This window comes from Sebastes umbrosus, chromosome 9 (assembly GCF_015220745.1).
Source record: "Sebastes umbrosus isolate fSebUmb1 chromosome 9, fSebUmb1.pri, whole genome shotgun sequence".
NCBI lineage: Eukaryota > Metazoa > Chordata > Actinopteri > Perciformes > Sebastidae > Sebastes > Sebastes umbrosus.
The window spans coordinates 16,596,461-16,615,807 of record NC_051277.1 but is presented as its reverse complement, the minus strand read 5'-3'; the positions used below and the strand labels follow the sequence as shown (position 1 = coordinate 16,615,807).

Below are 19,347 nucleotides of genomic sequence, written 5' to 3'. Positions count from 1 at the left end.
TTGCTTTCATTTATCTTTATTGATCCATTTATCAGCTCCCATCACAGTCCCTTCCTGTAATTCTCAGCATTTATTGTCTTAGACAGACAAAACTCAATAACATGACTGGCCAGCGGGAAGAAAACGAAAAATATGTTTTATTCCATCAACTAAAAAATCAAAGATGAAAGAAATCAGCTGGATTAGTACAGTACACCTTTTCCTTGGCTAGCATTGGTAGCAGTGACAGACGGTGACAAGTTATAACTCTTCTGTTAAATAATTACTGGACACAGATTCAAGTAATGTCTCTGAAAGCAGATAATCAAGCATACAATATGATGGAGGATGAAGCAAGTGAAGAGCCAGGCTGTTTGGCTAATTTGCCCCCCCGGTCAGTGTGTATAAAATACTGTACAGTATTATTGCTGCTGGTTTCCTTGGTGATGGATGCTGACAAGCACTGCTTTGTTGAATCAAGCGTACTGTACCTTTAAAAAAAAAAGCATGGTGAGTAACAAACGCCTCATTGGTTTTAAATTCTACTTCTTTTTCTTTTTGTTGCACTACTGTAACGTCCCTCCTTCTTTTAAAACATGGCTGCTTTTAAACATCACAACATCAGCTTGACATACATTTGATCAGTCTATTAGCATTATTATTATTATCAGTCCACATGTGTGTGAGGGTAAACACAAGCTGGGCACCCCCTGACACACTCGTCCATTATTATTTGAGCAGTCCAACTGTTTTGTGTCCTCTGTCGCTCTCATTTCAAAGGCAAATATTAGAAATTCATACAGTATGTGTGCTATTGGCAAAAGGACACAGGGAGGTGATCCTCCTAGGGATTCATCTTCTCCTCTGCAGGTCATGTGTTGTCAACGTGAGGCCCATAACTCCAAAAATGAGTCTGCTTGTGCAGTTTCTGTGGCTTTGCTCATCTTTGAGCTCCTCCTCTTTTTAAGTAAAAAAAAAAAAAAGAAAAAAAAAGAACAGTGTCTTGTTGTATGCATGCAGACCCCAATAATGTCATGTTAGGGCCATTAGAATTTGATTTAGACACAGAGAGATGGGGCAAAACCAAGTCAGAAAAAGTCCTGAGTTGCTGTTGGCCAGGTTGTGAACAGTGATAGGGGTCAACACGCTTTCAATTTAACCATTTCAGGTAAAGGTTTCCTTTTTAAAATACTGCTACATTTCAATCATTGGAGACTGCGAATCCACAGTATATTGATCCCCAAGAGAGAACATCATGGCTGAATGGTGGTGTCACTTCTGTTTATTATAACTTGGGTCTTGTTTTCATAGTTTTGACTATTGTTTCTTTTGATTATGATGTCATTGATCACACCAAAGTATTTGCTGTGTGCACGTACAACTACGATAATTAAGTTAGGTGAATGCTGAACCAGGAAGTCGATCTGTAAACTGTGATTAGTGCTACAACAGACATTTTAGACTATAAATGTACCGTTTCTTCATCCAATAAGTTTGGCTGACCTGGGGTTTTGGGGGTTTTCTGGTAACCAAATGGTTGGGGCAGATACCGTGTACCCAGATCTCCAGTAAAAGTATGATCTCCATCATTCCTGTCTACTGAATGATGGCCATACTATGAAAATGTGCCCCAAGTTGTTATAAACCAGTGTTATCCATTTAAGTAGATCCCAGTTGATGGCAGAGGATGGCAGGACATATGGAGGATGACGGGGACAAGGGGTGGAAGTAAGGAAGTAAGGAAGTAAGGAAGGGAGCAGGTGGTGGAAGAGGCGTAAAGTGCATCCTTATAATTTCCCAGTGAGCAGGTAGTAGTGCGAGACGGACGTTTGAGTTCTTGTGTTAAAATGTTGTCAGAGCTCTGTTTCTGGGGGGCCCACTCAAAGTTCATGAAGACGTTTCCGCTTTCATTTTCGGTCCATCTAATCAATAATGGGAGTGTTGTAACTCTGGAAGAGAGGCTGCATGAAGAGGCCCAGCGTCCCGACCACACAGACGAACACAAAGATCCACAGGAAGAGACGGTCGATCACCATGGCCACGTACTTCCAGTCTTCAATGATCTGCAGAGACAGGTTTGATTTTAAATGTTGACACTGTTGTGTTTCCTGTTCTGAACTTAAATAAAGTGAATTGGGTTATTTTAAATATGATTTGTTTTGTCTCTGGTGCTTACAATTTCTAATATCATATAACTAATAATGTATTGACTGAAACAACAATGATGTTGCTGTGAAATGATATAAAGTGGTACAAATTTGAAAACAGTTGAATTTTGAAAAATTAAAACTGTTGATGGATTTGCTCTGATGTACAACATTTTGGTGTAATTCTTACAGAAATGCACAATTACAAACACAATCATTTCCAAATATAATGGAGATTACATGAAGTAATCCATCATGTATCATAGGTGGTAGAGCCAAGGAAAACAACATTTGCAGACCCAAAAGATTGTTCAGATGGTGTCCAGTTCTAAAATAATTTGCAGTATTTATTGTACCAGAATAATCTCTCTGTCACTATGGATCAGTGAAACAAATTGTTATGTAACTTGTACATAAATACCTAAAGGCTATCAGGTGGTGATTTGAGCTAAATGCTAATGTCAACATGTGCCCTCAATGACGATGCTAACATGCTGATGATTAGCAGGTATATTTACTATGTTGACAATCTGTGTTTATTGTGTTAACATGCTAACTGCTAATTTAACTTGTTTTGCAGGTATTTGGTTGCAAACCAAAGTATTGGATGAATAATTTTGACCTGATGATGGTGCAAGAGGAATAGTCCTGTGGGAACCTGAATGGCTGTACCAAATTTTATGACAATCCATCCAGTAGTTGTTGAGGCATGTCATATAAATGTGACTCACATGGTGGCGCTAGAGGAGAGGTCAGGGGATCACCAAAGTTATTAGATGCATCATATCGGAGACATGAATGCCTGTACCAAATTCCGAGCCAATGTATCATGAACATTTTGAGAAATTTCACTGCATAATTGAACATTTTGACCTGCTCATGGTGCTAAATAGAAAGTCAGGGGATCAACAAAGTCATGAGGATCCATCCCCTGGGCAGCATGAATATTGGTACCAAAACTAATGGCAAACCATTCAATAGTTGTCAAGACATTTCACTCAGAAGTGCCAACCTTATGGTGGCACCAGAGGAAAGGTCAGGGGATCGCCAAAGTAATTTATCTTCTGGGGACCCTGAATGTCTGTACAAAATTCCATGGTAATCCATCCAAAGAAAGATATTTTAGTCACGACCAAAGGCCGACCAACAGATCAACATTACTATCCATAGCCAGGCTGCTAGTGCGGATAAAAGCTCTACTCTATCCTATCTATCTTTATGTTTGTGGCTAACCTGTCAAATCTCTAAAAAGTAAAATCAACAAGCAGGTGCAGGAAAAGCCTTGAAAGCATGCTGCACATATTTAGTCTTATAACACACATACAAACCTACCCCTTCATCATTATCCTCGCTCTTCATCTTCTCAGCGATGTAGCGCACTCCATCCACCGCATCCTCCACGTCAATGTTGCACTTGAGCGTCATCCTCTTCCTGAACTCAGTGTTCTCTGACAAGTCGCTGATCTTCCAGCCGTAGCGTTTGGTCGACTCCTCGTTCACGAAGAAGGATGAGGAGGAATCTGCCATTCCTGCAGAACTTCCAGTCCCTCCGTCGGCTCCACGCAGCCTTTGGTCAGAGTACGATCGCTGCTGCTGTCTTTTCCGGAACTTCTCGCGAATGTTGGAGCTACCGGGTCTCCGCATGAAGAGGTAAGAGGGGAGCCGGTACAGGAAGATACGCTTGACCCAAGGAGGCATGGTGTGTGTACTGGGGGACCGATGGTGCACGTTGAGCACACAAACGCTGGTGACGATGGAGAAGGTGACCAGCACCATTGAAAACATCAGATACTTTCCAATCAGAGGCACTGCTAAAGACGTGGGTGGCACAATCTTTGAGATAAGAAGTAAAAACACAGTCAGGGCCAAGAGGACAGAGATACAGAGAGTCATCTTCTCACCACAGTCTGACGGGAGGTAGAACACCAGAATAGCCAGCGACGTGATCAGGATGCAGGGAATGATCAGGTTGATGGTGTAGAAGAGAGGTTTTCTCTTGATAATAAAGTCATAGGTGATATCCAAGTACCTGATGTCATTAGGGTCTTCGTTCTTGCGTCCAGGCAGTGAAACAATATCCCACTCACCGCTGGGTTTGAAGTCGTCACGTGAGGCAAAATCACTGAGGAGGATGAGATCGATCTCAGTGTGGTCATAGGTCCAGGAGCGAAACTTGAGCGTGCAGTTCTGCTGGTCAAATGGGAAATCACGGACTTCGATTTTGCAGGCCGACTTGTAGATAGCTGGTGGGAGCCAGGCCACCTCGCCGTTGTTGGAGACCACGACGTTGGAGTAGAAGGAAACTTCATAGGTCCCATCAGCACTGAGAGGAGGAAAAGGTAGGAGGTAAGCAAAATAAAGGAGGAAAAAAGTAAGAGAAACTAAGACTAAGACTATCTCTCATTCATTCAAACACATCTCTTCTTTCACTTGTGATATTACATATACATTATGAAGCTTAGCGTAAGTTCAGTCAGGAAGACTCTCCTTACACTCTCATTCATTCACACATCTTTCTGTCTCTCTCTCACCGGCTCCTACTCAGCTGTCTACGGGTGTTTCACTCTTAGTTAACCAACCAGATTCTGCCACGATCTCCCTGAGCCAATCATGTCATTGCTATCAAATTTTAAAACTGCTCTCCTCTCTGCTGCTGTCAGTTGTCATTGCAGTATTAACCGTTGCAACCCGCCTCCAGCCCATCACCTCCAGTCTTCATCATATTCAGTGCCAAGTCCTGCTCCACATCTCGTCATTGGATCTTCAGCAACTCCCTTCACCACCACCACCACCACCACCAGCGTCTAGACACAAGGATGAATATACCTAATCTCACCACGGCATCACTTCCTCCTTTAAATATACTACGTCACGATGGAGTCTAATCGCCAAAGACTTTGCACTAGCATGAATGTAGCAGCTGATCACATAATGCAAGGGTGACTTGCAGTGCTTTGCCTGAACGCTCCATCACACTGTTAACTGAGAGGTTCCTCCACACCTTCAACTCTACTGTATGTCACTGGTTGAAATCTATGCAATCAGTTGTCCAATCCATTACAATATTGAGCTAACTCATTCTATTAGTGCAACTGAGTATTGTTGTAGCAAAATCATCAGGAGGCATAAAGTTGACTTGAGTAAAATGATTTACTGTGCTGACTGATGGCGTGTCTAGGAAATGATTTCATGACTGTTACTGTTTCTGCAGAGGTGACACATGCAACAGTTTTGTGTGTTGAAAGTTAAAGTATGTGTGATGATCATCTCAAGGGAGGAACTCAACCTGGGACGCATCCCAGCAACATGACAACAACTGCACCCCCTCACCTCAAATCTGCTGAGACTGACTATTTCTCCGAGGCTGAAAGTGATGCATTATAGATAGGTGGCCTATCAATTATAAAGTAGGTCAGGAATCCAACCATCACACTCGGTTTCTAATGCTTTAAGACCTTCTGCTGTGAATATGCAGACTGATTAAAAATGCAGAGGCCCCACCTGCAACCTCTGGTCCCCCACACTTGGCCAGAGACCTCAACCTGAAGTTGTAAAGTAGTGCTGATCATCTCCTATCATTTTGCCTCTTAGGACATTATGCCCTTTATGTGGTCTTTAGCTGACCAGCAAGCTGTGTTCGTAAAACTTTAATGCCTACCACTCCTTTATAAACTGTGGGGCGACACTGCCGACCAAAACACAAAAGCTACACGTCCACAAAGCTGTGAGTCTCTCAATCTCAGGTTCATTCTTGATCTTGAGAACCACCAGGTCCATTTAGTCACATGGTCTTTCCGTCAATGCTGTCTAAAAAAGAACGAGGTTCAAAGTTAATTTCTGAAACTGCTGATGAGGATCGTGAGGTATGATTGAAAGCTCCAGAACAGCTACTAAAGGGATCTTGAGGTGAGATTGTTTTCTCAGCTTTTGTCATCTCAGTCTAACTAACAAGTTTGCATCCATCCGTTCAAGTATAAGTTACAGGTTGCCAATGGTGGATGAAGTACTTGAAGTAAAAGTGCAGAAGTATTAGCTGCTAAAGTATCAACAGTAAAAGTACTCATTGAGTAGTACTCGTGAGATGATTAATGGCAGAGGAAAGAAAAAATGAAGATCTGATACACAAATCTGTATTCAGTTTTTGGACTTTTCATGTATAATCAATTGATAACTAACCTTTCCTTATTAGGGCTCATATTCTATCCATCAAAATCCAGTCAAGAAAACAGACAAATCAAAGCACCATGTTTCTAAAATGAATTAGAAATTTAAGCAACATGTTGCTTAAAAGTCAAGCCCTCGTTTTCTTAGTTTTTTAGTGTTGTATTTATGGTGTTTTTGCAGTGAGTTGTATTAGATTTTATGTTTTTTGTATTTGTTATGCCTACCAGAGGGAAAATAAAAAGCCACATCTGACAATTAAGACCTAAGGTGAATACTGAATAGTAAAACCTACACGGTCAAATTCTCTCCAGTTATTGAACATAAATTCACTTTAAGCCAAATTTAGTCCAAGTAGGCTACAAAGCTAGAAAGTTAGAAAGTTATTATCCTCCAGTTAACGGATTAGACATGTACAACCCCAATGCACAAAATCTATGCAAAACTCAAACACCAAGGTTCATCTGGGACAATAATGTGATTTGAGACAACAGAGCAAGAACTCCTATATTAACTACATATTTTATGATAAAAGTTAATGTTATACAAGTTATGTACAAACAACTAGCAGATGGAAAAAAGACCCAGGTGCTGATCTATATGGATGACAGATGAGGTGAGGCCCAAAAGCCTTCGTGTCTGCCAGCTAACACTAAAAAGCAGTGGGGCTAATTTCTCCTTGAATGAACTTATTACAGCATCAACACTCTCGTGTATTGATTTTCCCTTGCAGCTATTTCATACAGCTGCAAGATGATTTTTAGACATGCACACAAAGAGAAAACTTTAGTGAGGGCGTTATAGTGCATTGATTTCTATGACATTTTGATCGTAAAGGATTTGATTGTACTGATCCGATGTTCATATCATGATCCATATTGTGAAATGCAGCTGAATCATGTTGGAATTTCTGTCTGGTTGATGCCAGGTGTATGTTTGTTTTTTTATCAAACGTGAGATGTTATCACTTGATGTGGGCATGAGTCATCAAAGGTGTGACATAATGCACCGTTGTCTTACCTGCAGCTTTTATAGCTTTAATATGTCCCTGTCTCTCGCTCTCTGTAAAATCTGTAATCTCTCATCCCTTAAAAGATCACTCATCATCGTGAGACTATCTGCAGACAGTCCAGACAGTGTTAACAAAACATTTTGGTTGCATTCATTATCCTAAAAGAGGTGAAAAGTGGGATTTAAAAAAAATGAGAGATAAGAGGATGGGAGGAATAAGAGGATAAGAGAAAACATTTTAGGAAAATAGGGCAAAATGGGGGGGGAATTGAACAAACTTGCTCGTTATTTGTGTTTGTTCCTCTTTTAATCACTTAGTTTTACGCACACACATACACATTCACACACGCACACTCATTCTGTCTTTCACAAATCTGACATACTTGTTGTAAAGGACGATGTCCGGCAGCCAGATGTGTTGTGACGGGAGCCGGATTTTCTTGATTCCCTCGTACTCTTCAGGGTCCCACATTAATCTGTAGTCATTCCATACCTGATGAAGGAGAACAAATATGCACACGTAAGGAAATAGAATAATTAAAAAGTGCATGCACACACACATATACACAAATATGGAGACATGTATCAAAAATCAGACAAAAAAATCACACACACAAAATTATTTTTATTATTACAAAATAAAATACATGCAACCAGAAACATACATTAACATATCAGTTCATGCATACCAATACACACACTGGATCAGTCAGCCCATATCTGGCAAAACAAAGCCTTTTAAACAGACACACACAGAAAGGAGAACAAGATGACACAAACCTGACTGAGCCAGCAGTTGGTGGTCATGATCTGCTCCCTCTCGTTCTGAAACACAGACAGGAAGAGGATTCGTGGATGGCTGAACTCATCCTAGTAGAATAATCTCCACACTGTGTGTTCTTGAATTATCTTAAATTGGTGGGACATGCCTGTATAATAACAGCATATGTGGATTTGGGTGTGTGTTTCCTCACCACGTTGATCAGCTGGGCCAGAGACACCTGGATGTAAATGGTGACTTGTTGGCTGTTGTTGACAGCTGGTCTGATTAGCTTGTTGTAGCGCTCTGGTGACAACAGGTGACTCACCAGCCGCTCCTCCACCTCCGCACACAAGGCAGCTGCACACACACACACACACACAGAAAAAAAAAGAAATTTTTGAAAGCAACTATGTACAATGGATCAGGATCTGCATTGTACTCTAGTCTATTGGTCCAACACAGGGGGCAACCATGTACCATGACAGCCGACAGTCTGCAGGTTGGTCCAACACTTTGTAGTGACATATTGCCACATTCATGTTATGAAGGCTAGTATGTCTCGGGGATCCACACCATTATAAACTGCTTAAAATATTTTGTATTGGGAATTTCTGACAGCAAATACAGAAATACCCTTGCCCCCAGAGGCTTATCCGTCATCATACCAATTGCCGATGGGATACGAGATTTGGTTTTGCTTGCTGATGAACCGCTATATATATGTAACACAATAAAAACTGCTATTTTAGGCTTTGTTTCTTTTTCTGGTGTGAGGTTAGCAATGATGTTAACCATCTTCACTCAAAAGATCAAGTACCAAAAAAATATTTATTTTTTTCTTCTCCATTCTGTTTATATGGCATGAATGTAGCATGTATCTTGATAGCTATTGGTTGAATTTTTAGAGGATGAATCCCAAAATATTCACGACCAAAATTAATGTACACCAACATGCTAAATATATACGTATATTACTATGCTAACTGAAGTAAAGTACATGCTATAATCAGCATGCTAACATGGCAAAAACTACTACTACTACTTGTGTTTTTCCCATCCAGCAAGGGTATAAAGTGGTTGCTTCAGCATTAACACTAGAACCACCAATGGGTAAAATTTACCTGCTGCTGTTTTTCGATTGTATGTAACTTTGTTTCAATAAAATATTCTAAGACTTCCAGTCTGTGACTTTTACTAAAAGTGTGTTATGCAGCACCCCCTATTCATTTTTTAGAAATTACCTTTAATACCTATAAGCGCCAGCAGGTAAAATGTAATCCCTATACAGAATGTAGTAATTTTGTGCTAAATAAACTCTATGTTGCTATGGCAACGCCTTTTGTCTAAAGGCCCGGTCACACCTGATGCAGGCGAGTGACCGTCTCCTGCTGAGACAAATTACACCAAAGCTGAACTCTATGCAAATGCAAAGATGCAAGAAAGTGCTGACCCCTTCCTTTGCATGGTCTCTGTTCTACTAGCACCTGTGACTAATGAGTTTCATCATTATTTCTATAATTCTGGAAACCGTTTGTGGTGTTTTCTGTCCATATTATAAATTAAATGGGCATCTACAACTGTATTTGTTATTAAAAACTGAAATAGTACATTTTTAACAAAGTAAAAAAATTTATTATTTTGTTTGCATAAAACAACAGCATATCCCATATCTCTTCTGCACACTGTCTAAGCCTCATGGGAGCTATTCCAATTTCTTCTAATTTCATAAGGCTAAAATATCCTCTGGTTGTTATGTAATCTCATTATTTCGGATAACTTGCCAAAAATGTAAAACTACAGCCCTGCACAACTACCTTAAATGACTTCCCTATTTTCATCATCTCAGTGGAGAGAGTATTGAGACGGTGCACTCATATCAGGATAACATGTTGTGTTGAGGGAGCCTCATGTTGAATAATGTGTGTCTTAAACAGGTGACGAGACACCTGGAGCCGTGTATAGAGAGTGATCTCAGCTACTGGCTCAGTTTGATCTTTCAGATGTGCGTAGGTAGAAGACAGAGTGGCTGTTTCTAAACCTTGAATGTGATTCAACCTTGAGTTCATATCTGAAAGCGGTGTGACGTGAACAGGTTAGTGGCTCTGATATTAAAATAAATTGCACAATTACATAGCGGGCACCGTACGAATGGATGAGCATGAACAGAGAGCAAGAACAGAAATGAAAGTTGGTCGTGGTTTAGCAGTTCTTCATTGATCTTAAAGACCTCAACCTTGTTTAACATTAATAAAAGTCCTTGAAATTAATTCAATAAATGACACAAGCTCCCTGATCATAGCTAACTCTTGATTATCAGTTGAACCGGATCATAACGAGGAAAACCCACAATAACAGAAGCATAAATACATGCCTGGAGGCAGTAGTTGGTGAAGCGATGTTTAAATCTCGTGCTGTGAGGTCTCAATTAGGTCCACAGATGTAATGAGTGTGTAATGAGTGTGTAATGAGAGTAATGTGAGTATGTGCGTGCATGTGGGTCTCTGATCTGTTTGTGAGTTCACAGACATGATGTAATAGTGTAGTTCATGACAGTCCAACACACATGAACACACATACAATAATCTATACCTTCCTATTTCCCAGCAGGCATTCATCGTATATATTGCATGTTAACAATGCATGCAATGTGCAGTCTATATGACAATAATGAGTCACATTTGAACAGACACTCACAGGACCGCTGCAGGGCTGATTTCACCCATTTAATCAACAAAGAACGACGTCTGACTGGGTCACAGAGCTTCAGTGATAGTGGGTGGAAACACGGACATTGCCAGACTTTCGTACATTTTAAACCAAAAAGAAATCCAGAGTCCCAATTTTTGGCTTGTTTATTTAAAGAAAAAATGTCATGTCTCCATATCTGCAGTCCCTTTGTTGAAAATATAAATATTAACTTGGCTTTCTCCTATGCTCCAGTACAAGCCAATAGGCACTCTCTGTCACACCCGCTTTCATTTAAAAGCCTTTTCCTCTCGTGTATTGTCTTGTACCTGTTCTTTCCTGTTTTCTTTTCTTTGTTTTTATGCCCCTTGTTTTCTTGAAGGCTTCTGTGACCGCCTTGTTTGTGCTCCATAAATAAACTTTCCTTGACATGACTGTTGGTTATGGCTTTGCTGCTAACAGGACAATATAAACTGGAGGGTGACAAGAAAGAAAAGAGAGAGAGGTGGATTATATAAGAGGTCGATACTGTGTAATCTCAGCCGAAAGCACCGTAAGACTCCATCTTTATAAAGTATGCTAAATGAGGTTAAATATCAGCAACAAGTCAAGTCAGTTTTATCATTATAGGCCAATACCACAAATCATAAACTTGCCTCAGGGGGCTTAAAGCATACAACACCCTCTGTCCTTATCCTTTCACATGGAAAAATGGAAGAAACCTCAGAAAGAGCAACAGAGGAGGGACCTCTCTTCCAGGACTGACAGACATGCAATAGATGCCTTGCCTTCGTCATCGTACAACTGGGATGATTCAACCAGGAAATCTTTAAAACATTTATTGGAAAACTAAGCCTCACACAGCCAGACTTGCTTTTAGGTACATCTGGAAACATCCATTCAAGATTCAGAAGACGGATGAGTCAGCAAGTGTCCAGTCAGGTGTAGGAAGAGTTTGTGTTGATGTCGTAGTGAGGGATAAAAACTGTCAGTCCTCTAGCTTATTTGAAGTGACGTCTGTCCAGATAACAGCGAGCACAGAAAACAATTGTGGTCTGCCTTTTTCAGGCCATGGCAAATTCACCCTGAACCAACAAAAAAACTGATGAACATTAGTGATCTGATTCTAAGACCTCTGCCATTGGCGAGCTGTATGCCTTTGGCAATGGTTTTAATCATCTAACCGCCTTGAATAGAGTGCTACAGGAATGAAACCTAAAACCTATGAGTCAGCATTTTAGCACTTGCGGTTACTTCATCTTGAAGTCAGTTGTTTTTTGAGTTTTTACTTAGATGCCTGAAATAAGGTTAGTGGTTAACACAAGCTTAAGAGATTTTTAAAGTTTTGTTCTACTATGTAAACAATATGTCAGTCAATATCCCACATGTGAATTTTGAAGCTTTGAAATGTTAGCTTTTTACTTCAAAAACCATAAAAGTCAATGTGAAAAGAGTCAAATGTGAAGATTATCTTGCTGAACAAAATGTGTAAGTATCATAATCATGTGTTTGCCACAGAGCTTAGTTTGTGCAATAATCCAAAATCCAATGGAAAAATCCCATTGGCTTTTTGTCGAGGGAACCAGTGTGATGCTAACTTCCTGGTTGGCCTACAAAAATACGTCATCCCTGTATCACTCTATAGGCTAAGTTGTAGAGTTTGGCACTGTCCTAGCCTAGAATATGACAGCTTTATTACAGCTTTATGGCCAGGTTTAATTTCAGTCGAAGATTTGGGTTTATAGTCAACCGTTCATATTGAAACAGCTGTGCAAACACTTCTGAACTGACATCAGCAATATACTTGTGTCTAGACATCTCAAAACCGTGCAGTTGGCAGCTTTGGACAACTATGAATATTGTTTGTTTTGGCACTTTGCTTGCACTGGTTTTCAGCAATTCTGCCAGCTGTCATATCAAGATAAAAATGTTTTCTGAGACATGTCAGATCAAACTGGAAATAAGAGGCGCTGAGCTTTAAAGGCAGGTGCAGGGTAGAGATATTCTACACTTGGTCGGTCCACGTTAATCTCCAGCAGGAGACGGGAGAAGTGTCCGCTATCTGAGCAACTATGACATGACACTAAACCTTGAGGGTAAATGTCTAAAGAGCTCTGAAACCCAGAACTCTGTCTGTCAGGATTAGACAGAGAGCAGAGGACAATACACACACACACACAATAAACAACAAACAACAGCAAGGAGCGTGGGACAAAACAATTCCCAGATTAGTATAATCATCTGATAAAGTGAAATAGGATCAAGGCGTATTATGGTCATGATTCATGGGAAATCCCAGTGATTCATACATTTGCTTAATGGGATCACAGCCTGGCAATGATCCATTGTTTATATGCAATAAGGGTGCAAACTGCTGCATAGTGGCACACCGGTTTCTTGTGTTAATTAAAAGCAACTGGTCTGATTTTGGTTGCCTGGGAGTTGAGATCACACTCGCTATAAATCCTGTTAGTCCAGCTCATTGTCTCAGCTTTATTTGTCAATGTGCTTTGGTTAATTGGATTAAAGCCTCAATAAAAAAGCCACTAAATCACCAAACAGCGACAAAAAGACAGTGGGCAACATAATGTATAGGAACCTTGTTGTTATTGAGCTACAATCATTATCTGTGGTGCTAAAATGAAACAAAAGTAAATGATACTTCCATTAAGCTTCTATTAAAGGGGCACTCACTGATTGCACACATGAAGTTTATTTAACTCATCATGAGGAGTACTACTCAAACTTTGACAACATTTGTAAAATGTCTTCTGTGTCTGAACTCTGAAAGAGTAGCCCTGATGACAGATGGCCATTGATGACTTGCAAAAAGCCTGCATTACCACTGGGCTAATAGAGTTTGTAAGACATTGGCATTTACCAGGTAGGGAGGGTCAAAAACTAAAAATAAAGTATCCTCATACAACGGTTCATATGATACCTTACAAAAAAGTATTTCATCTTTTGTGCGTTTTCCCTATGAATGTCCAGCAACACGTGATGCACGTGTCAATTACTGCTTGTTACATGCATATAAGCTTTTCAAAATAAACTTCCAGCTTCACAGGAAAATACTTAGTTAGGTTTAGGCAACAAAAATACTTAGTTAGGTTTAGGAAAAGATCGTGTTTTTGGTTAAAAAATCCCAGGAAGTAGCGTAATTTAAGTACTGAAGTTATGTGACAAATAAATCAACATTGTATTCTGTTTTCACACAGGGTACCAACATCGGTCTCCTGGGTGAAAGTCTGGTGTTTTTTAACCACACATCCACCCCGACCTCCTCCCAATGCGGTGTTAATAGCTCTTTATACTTCCTGGTTCACGATTACGTGGATTATATACGAATAGATTTTGTGAGATATATACGAATAACAGTCCATTATTTTCTTAGGTATAGCTATTGGTTGCATTATGTGAAATGTAGGATCCAGTGTTTTTGACCCATAGGGACTAAAAGTCAGGATATCTCATTCTCTGTTGCATCGATTTTGACCATTCCTTTGTTGTCCCCTCACTTTATGAACATGTACTAAATCATTGGAGTAGCCCTTTAATATCAGCACATGACAGATACTGTTAGTTGGTTGGTTGCTTGTTTTTGTTTATCAAATCCTTATCCAAACCACCATGGCCTGCACTATGGTCTTTACTGTAGAGAGGTATCGGCCTTTGCTTTTCTCTAGCTGATGTCATATCGCTGATGTCATATCGCTGATGTCATATCGCCTTAACAATTTATAAAGGGTGGCATAAAGATAAACCCAGTACAAAAAACTACTAAACTGTGAAAGACAGATGACTTCATATGACTAATGGAAAGGACTGAGGAAGAAACGCAGTATGGGCTGTAAGGGTTTGACAGTAAATGCTGAAACGGTACAGTAGATGAGGCTAAAATGAGATGTGTATGAGGTTGATGTTAGTAGAGACAGAGCATTAGTCTACCAGCAGGTCCCATCACACATGTATGCACACACACACACACACATATATATACACTCACCCCTGTCCGCCTCACTGCACTCTCCACATCTCAATAATTCATCGGCGCTAAAATAAAAATGCCATCATCTCACAAGCAGAGACTCAACCACAATCAAAGATTATTCTCTAGAATAGTCTCCCTAAAAAGCAGATCAAATCAACACATGGTCTCCATCACAACATATAGAATGTGCAACAACAAAAACATTCGGACACGCTGCTGTGTCGCTGCTGTGTTTGGGTGATGCAGATGGATGGACAGGCCGTGTCATCGGTCCAGTGTACAGAGAGGAAAAGCATCCAAATTCTGCATCCTGTCTTTTTTAGCTTCTTTTTTAGGGTAGTGAATTATTCAATGCCTTGCCATCTGGGGTGGCCTCTCTGAGGCCAAAACAATTTAGGATTCAGCTGTCTTTGGCTTTGCTCAGTGCACTGCCCGTATCAGTCCTGTTATAAAAGACACCCACGCGCCACTCATATGCATCCGCAGCCACATGGTCAAACTCAAGCCCGACATTTCACATTGCTCACTGTGTATCTACTGCCTGAGAGATTTTTGCACTTTTTTAAGTATCTCATCATCACAGACAGTCCGTCCTCCATCTGTGAGGATTAAACCAACTATTCTTTTACTACAATGGATTTCTTTATCTGTCACAACCTCTACCTCGTGTTTTTCTGTCCCAATTTGCTCTTTTCCTCTCAGCAGTGACAGCGACAGTTCTTGTTTTCAAGTATTCCATGTGCGACATTTGAGGACGTCATCTTGGGCTTAGCGAAACACTGATCAAACAACTAATCGCAGATTAATCGACAATGAAAATAATCGTTAGTTACAGCCCTAGTGCACTGTCCCTGTAACTTTAAACTGTAAAAATAAAACAGAAAAGAGACAATGGCAGCAGGAAAAGTGGCTTTCGTCTCACTGAACTCTCACTTGTAACCACTCATTAAGTTTCTTCTAAATACATCTGATGCAGCTCTCTCTGGCTTGAAAACCACATATACCTCTCTCTCTCTCTCCATCTGCCTCCTGTCGCTCATTCAAAGAACAACATCCAAACAAGTGTGCCAACTCAATGACTAAGGGTTTACTATGAAGTGTTGACTCACTGATGCCAAGCCCTCTAGACACAAAACACATCTGCAGTTATGAGAAAGCAGTCTTTAAACTCATGAGAGACAACAGCAGGACAAAGCTTAGAGCTGCATATTTCTGCCCACCCACATGTAAAGCTTCACCCAGGGGCTACAGAGAAGCAGAGTTAGGGTTGTCACACACAGATAGCGTGTGATTCCCCCTCTTGCACTCTTTTAATGAGGGAAAACATCTCATCAGGTGTAGCTGTAGTAGCACACATTGGCACGTTTACTACAGCATGCAGTTGATGCTGAGAGAGACAGAGAGGAGAGGAGACGGAGGAGTGCGTGATGAGGAACTCAATGTGTCAGATAAGTTACAGCGTAAGAGAAGGAGGGGAAAAAATACAAGATGAAATAAAGAAAGAAATGTGGCATGCAGGAAGTGACAGAGAGTGGCACAAAGAGTGGCTGCCTGGATTTCGTTTGATAGGAGTGACAGAGCCATGCAGTGCCTCGGCTGCAGACTGAGCCTAGGTGATAGGGAAAGAGTCATAGAAAAGAGACACTGTTAGACAATAAAGAGGTCAAGGAAAGGGGAAGCAAGGAAGGAAGGAAGGAGGGTGTTGGAACAAGTAGGAACATAATGCACAAATTGCAGAAGGTCCACACTTGATAACTTAATCTGAGAGCAAAAAAGCTGTCTAGATCAAGACTCACTTAAAATAAACTGAAGTTTAGGGAGTTTAGTATTGCAGATGCAATATTCAGATGCATATGTAAGGTGATAAAATCCCAATAAACTTCATGTTTGTACTGTTTTAGTGATCTATATATCTACCTATCTACCTATCTATCTATCTATCTATCTATCTATCTACCTATCTACCTATCTACCTATCTATCTATCTATCTATCTATCTATCTATCTATCTGTCTATCTATCTACCTATCTACCTATCTATCCATCTATCTATCTATCCATCTATCTATCTATCTGCTGGTGTTCTTCCTGTTGAGTGCTGCAGCAGATGATGCTCTGACACACTGAGATCCCTTTTCAGCACCACGGACAGCTCCTGAATGGGATTTCCCCTCCAGTGCCTGATTCAGCACCATGGACAGCCTTTAATTGATAGAAACAATTCTTCTATATAATCCGATAGAGGTGCTGCACTGTGTTAAGGTTCCCTGTCCATTCAGGTCCCTGTTAGTGTCATCAGAGGACCTTGGCTGGCACACATTGCAGGACATTAGGCACAGCGAGGGCCTGCAGAATACCATTATGAGATTGCATCAAGTAGATTTGTGTCCACAATTAGAGCCACATCATCCAACAGAGGAAGGAAGGTGGATGTGTGCAAAAGCAATGCACCCATCTCCATCATCACACCCATGCATGCACTTGTATAAAGCAATTCCATTATGACTCCGTGGGTTTGTTGTGTGTAGCAAGTTAGTTAATTGAAGCTGCTGTAAAAACCAGGTGTCTGGCATGAAAATGCCACTATTCTTCCTCACTAGCCTGCTTTCCGGTATCACGTGTTGTCTGTAAGGCAAGGCAAGGCAAGGCAAGTTTATTTATATAGCACATTTCATACACAAAGGCAATTCAAAGTGCTTTACATATATAAAAGCAAGATAAAAGAGCACAAAGTGCATAGGATAAAAACAAATAAAATAATATAAAAGTATAAAATTAAAAGGATAATAAAAACAATCAAAAGACAGTAAAGTGCAGCATTTGATCAATTAAGAAAAGCGTCTGAGAACAGTTTGGTCTTGAGTCTAGATTTAAAAGTGGCCGCTGTTGGTGCATCTTTGATCTCAACTGGAAGATGTAAGGTGAAAATGTGACTTAAATATGTCCCCTAAATTCTCCCAAAGAGCATTGAGTTGTGGTATTTAGCTACAAAACACATGTGGTATTAAATCAAATTAACATGCATAACACTTCCCAGATGTGTTATAATAACTGGAATGCACAGAGAGCCCAGAGAGAGGGTGCTCTTTCATAATGGATAGCCCAAGACCGTGAGAGGGCCGTGAGACAATTTTTTGGAACAGTAATGCAAAACAGCACTTTACTATGGACATAAATGCACTTTTCTCTGCTGCTAAACACGACTGCAAATTAGGTGTATGACTGCAAATTGTATGAAACGTTTACTTATTTTATTCTTCTATTGTTATTTTTTAAGGTATGTTAATTTGAATACTTATTTATTCTATCCTTTTTAATGCACTGACGGGAGCTGGGAGAAAAACAATATTTCGTTTCCTTCTTTGAATGCAAATACTCAGAGAAATGACAATAAAGTGAATCTTGAATCTTGAATCTTGAGTCCATTATAGGCAAAGTTGAAGCCCACCCTGTCCTGTCCTGTCCTGTCTGTCCTGTCCTGTCTGTCTTGTCCTGTCCTGTCCTGTCTGTCCTGTCCTGTCCTGTCCTGTCCTGTCCTGTCTGTCCTGTCCTGTCCTGTCTGTCCTCTCCTGTCCTGTCCTGTCCTGGGAGGATTTAAAGAAAGGATTACTCACTTGCCACGGTGAGAACCAGAAGAGCCAGCGCTGCTTTCACCGAGGCTGCCATCGCTTCCTCCACCTCCACAGCTGGAGAGTGCTTCTCTCGCGTGGGTTTTCTTTCTTTTCTGCTCCAGATGTGAAGTAAGAAACAAAACCAAAAAAAAAAAGAAAAAGAAAAAAGGCAGGCTGTATTATAGCGGTTTCATTTTCAGGGATTCCGCCGGTAGCTGAGACTTGGAGGCATTGGTGGAGCAGCACTGCCTGCTGTCTGAGAGCCCACAGAGGAAGAGGAGGAGGATGGATGCTTTCTGCCAGAGACGCACCGACTCCACCGCTGCTCCTGGAGCTGTGATTGCGCGCAGCAGAAACCGGCTGTAGAGAACTGTAGAGCACCCCTTGATTCTCCTCCAGCGATGCAAACAAACAGTGTTTTCCTCAGGAATATGGGTCAGGAGCTAGCGGGGACACGCCAATCCTATTATCGCTGAAGCAGCCATTCTTCAGATGAAAGATTTAGCTCCACTGGTCCACACATCGAGCCTGCACCGCCCAGTGCGCTCCCTAGTCGGGCGTCACTTTCAATCTCTGCCGTCTTGATGGACACAGTGTGACATGACAGCAAGCAGGAAGCGATAACAAGTCAGAAATCCACCCTAGGGAGGGAAGACATTAAAAACCCAGCAGCATGCCACTGAAACCAATCAAAGGAGAAATCCCCCTCATTGAAAATTTACTTTAAGTTAATTAAAACACTCTTTTAAATTCAGAAGGGAGCAGCTACACAGGAAGCCAAAGTGTTTTTTCTTTTTTTGGTTGAGCTGTGGTTAAAACTACAAAAAGAAAACTTTAAGTTCTGCACTATTAACTGATGAAGAAATTAAACCCAGAAACTGAAGTTGTGTTAGAAGCAGGTCTTAATCCCATTGTGTGGTTCAGTTGTTTGTTCCCTCACTGAGGCTGGGCAGGATGAGGGTGTGGAGGTCATGATGTTTCATATAGGAAGCATGAGAA

The 19,347-nt window shown here is 40.7% G+C and overlaps 1 protein-coding gene across 1 annotated transcript; it reads right to left on the bottom strand.

The window, feature by feature from the left end:
* On the bottom strand, positions 1-19,176 carry LOC119493800 (neuronal acetylcholine receptor subunit beta-2-like). The gene is made up of 6 exons (XM_037779245.1): positions 18,352-19,176; positions 8,273-8,418; positions 8,079-8,123; positions 7,682-7,791; positions 3,459-4,449; positions 1-2,042 (listed from the first exon to the last, which is right to left on the bottom strand). Exons 1-6 carry the CDS (start codon positions 18,401-18,403, stop codon positions 1,902-1,904), a joined length of 1,485 nt encoding a protein of 494 aa, XP_037635173.1. The 5' UTR covers positions 18,404-19,176; the 3' UTR covers positions 1-1,901.
* Between the last annotated feature and the right edge of the window lie 171 nt (positions 19,177-19,347).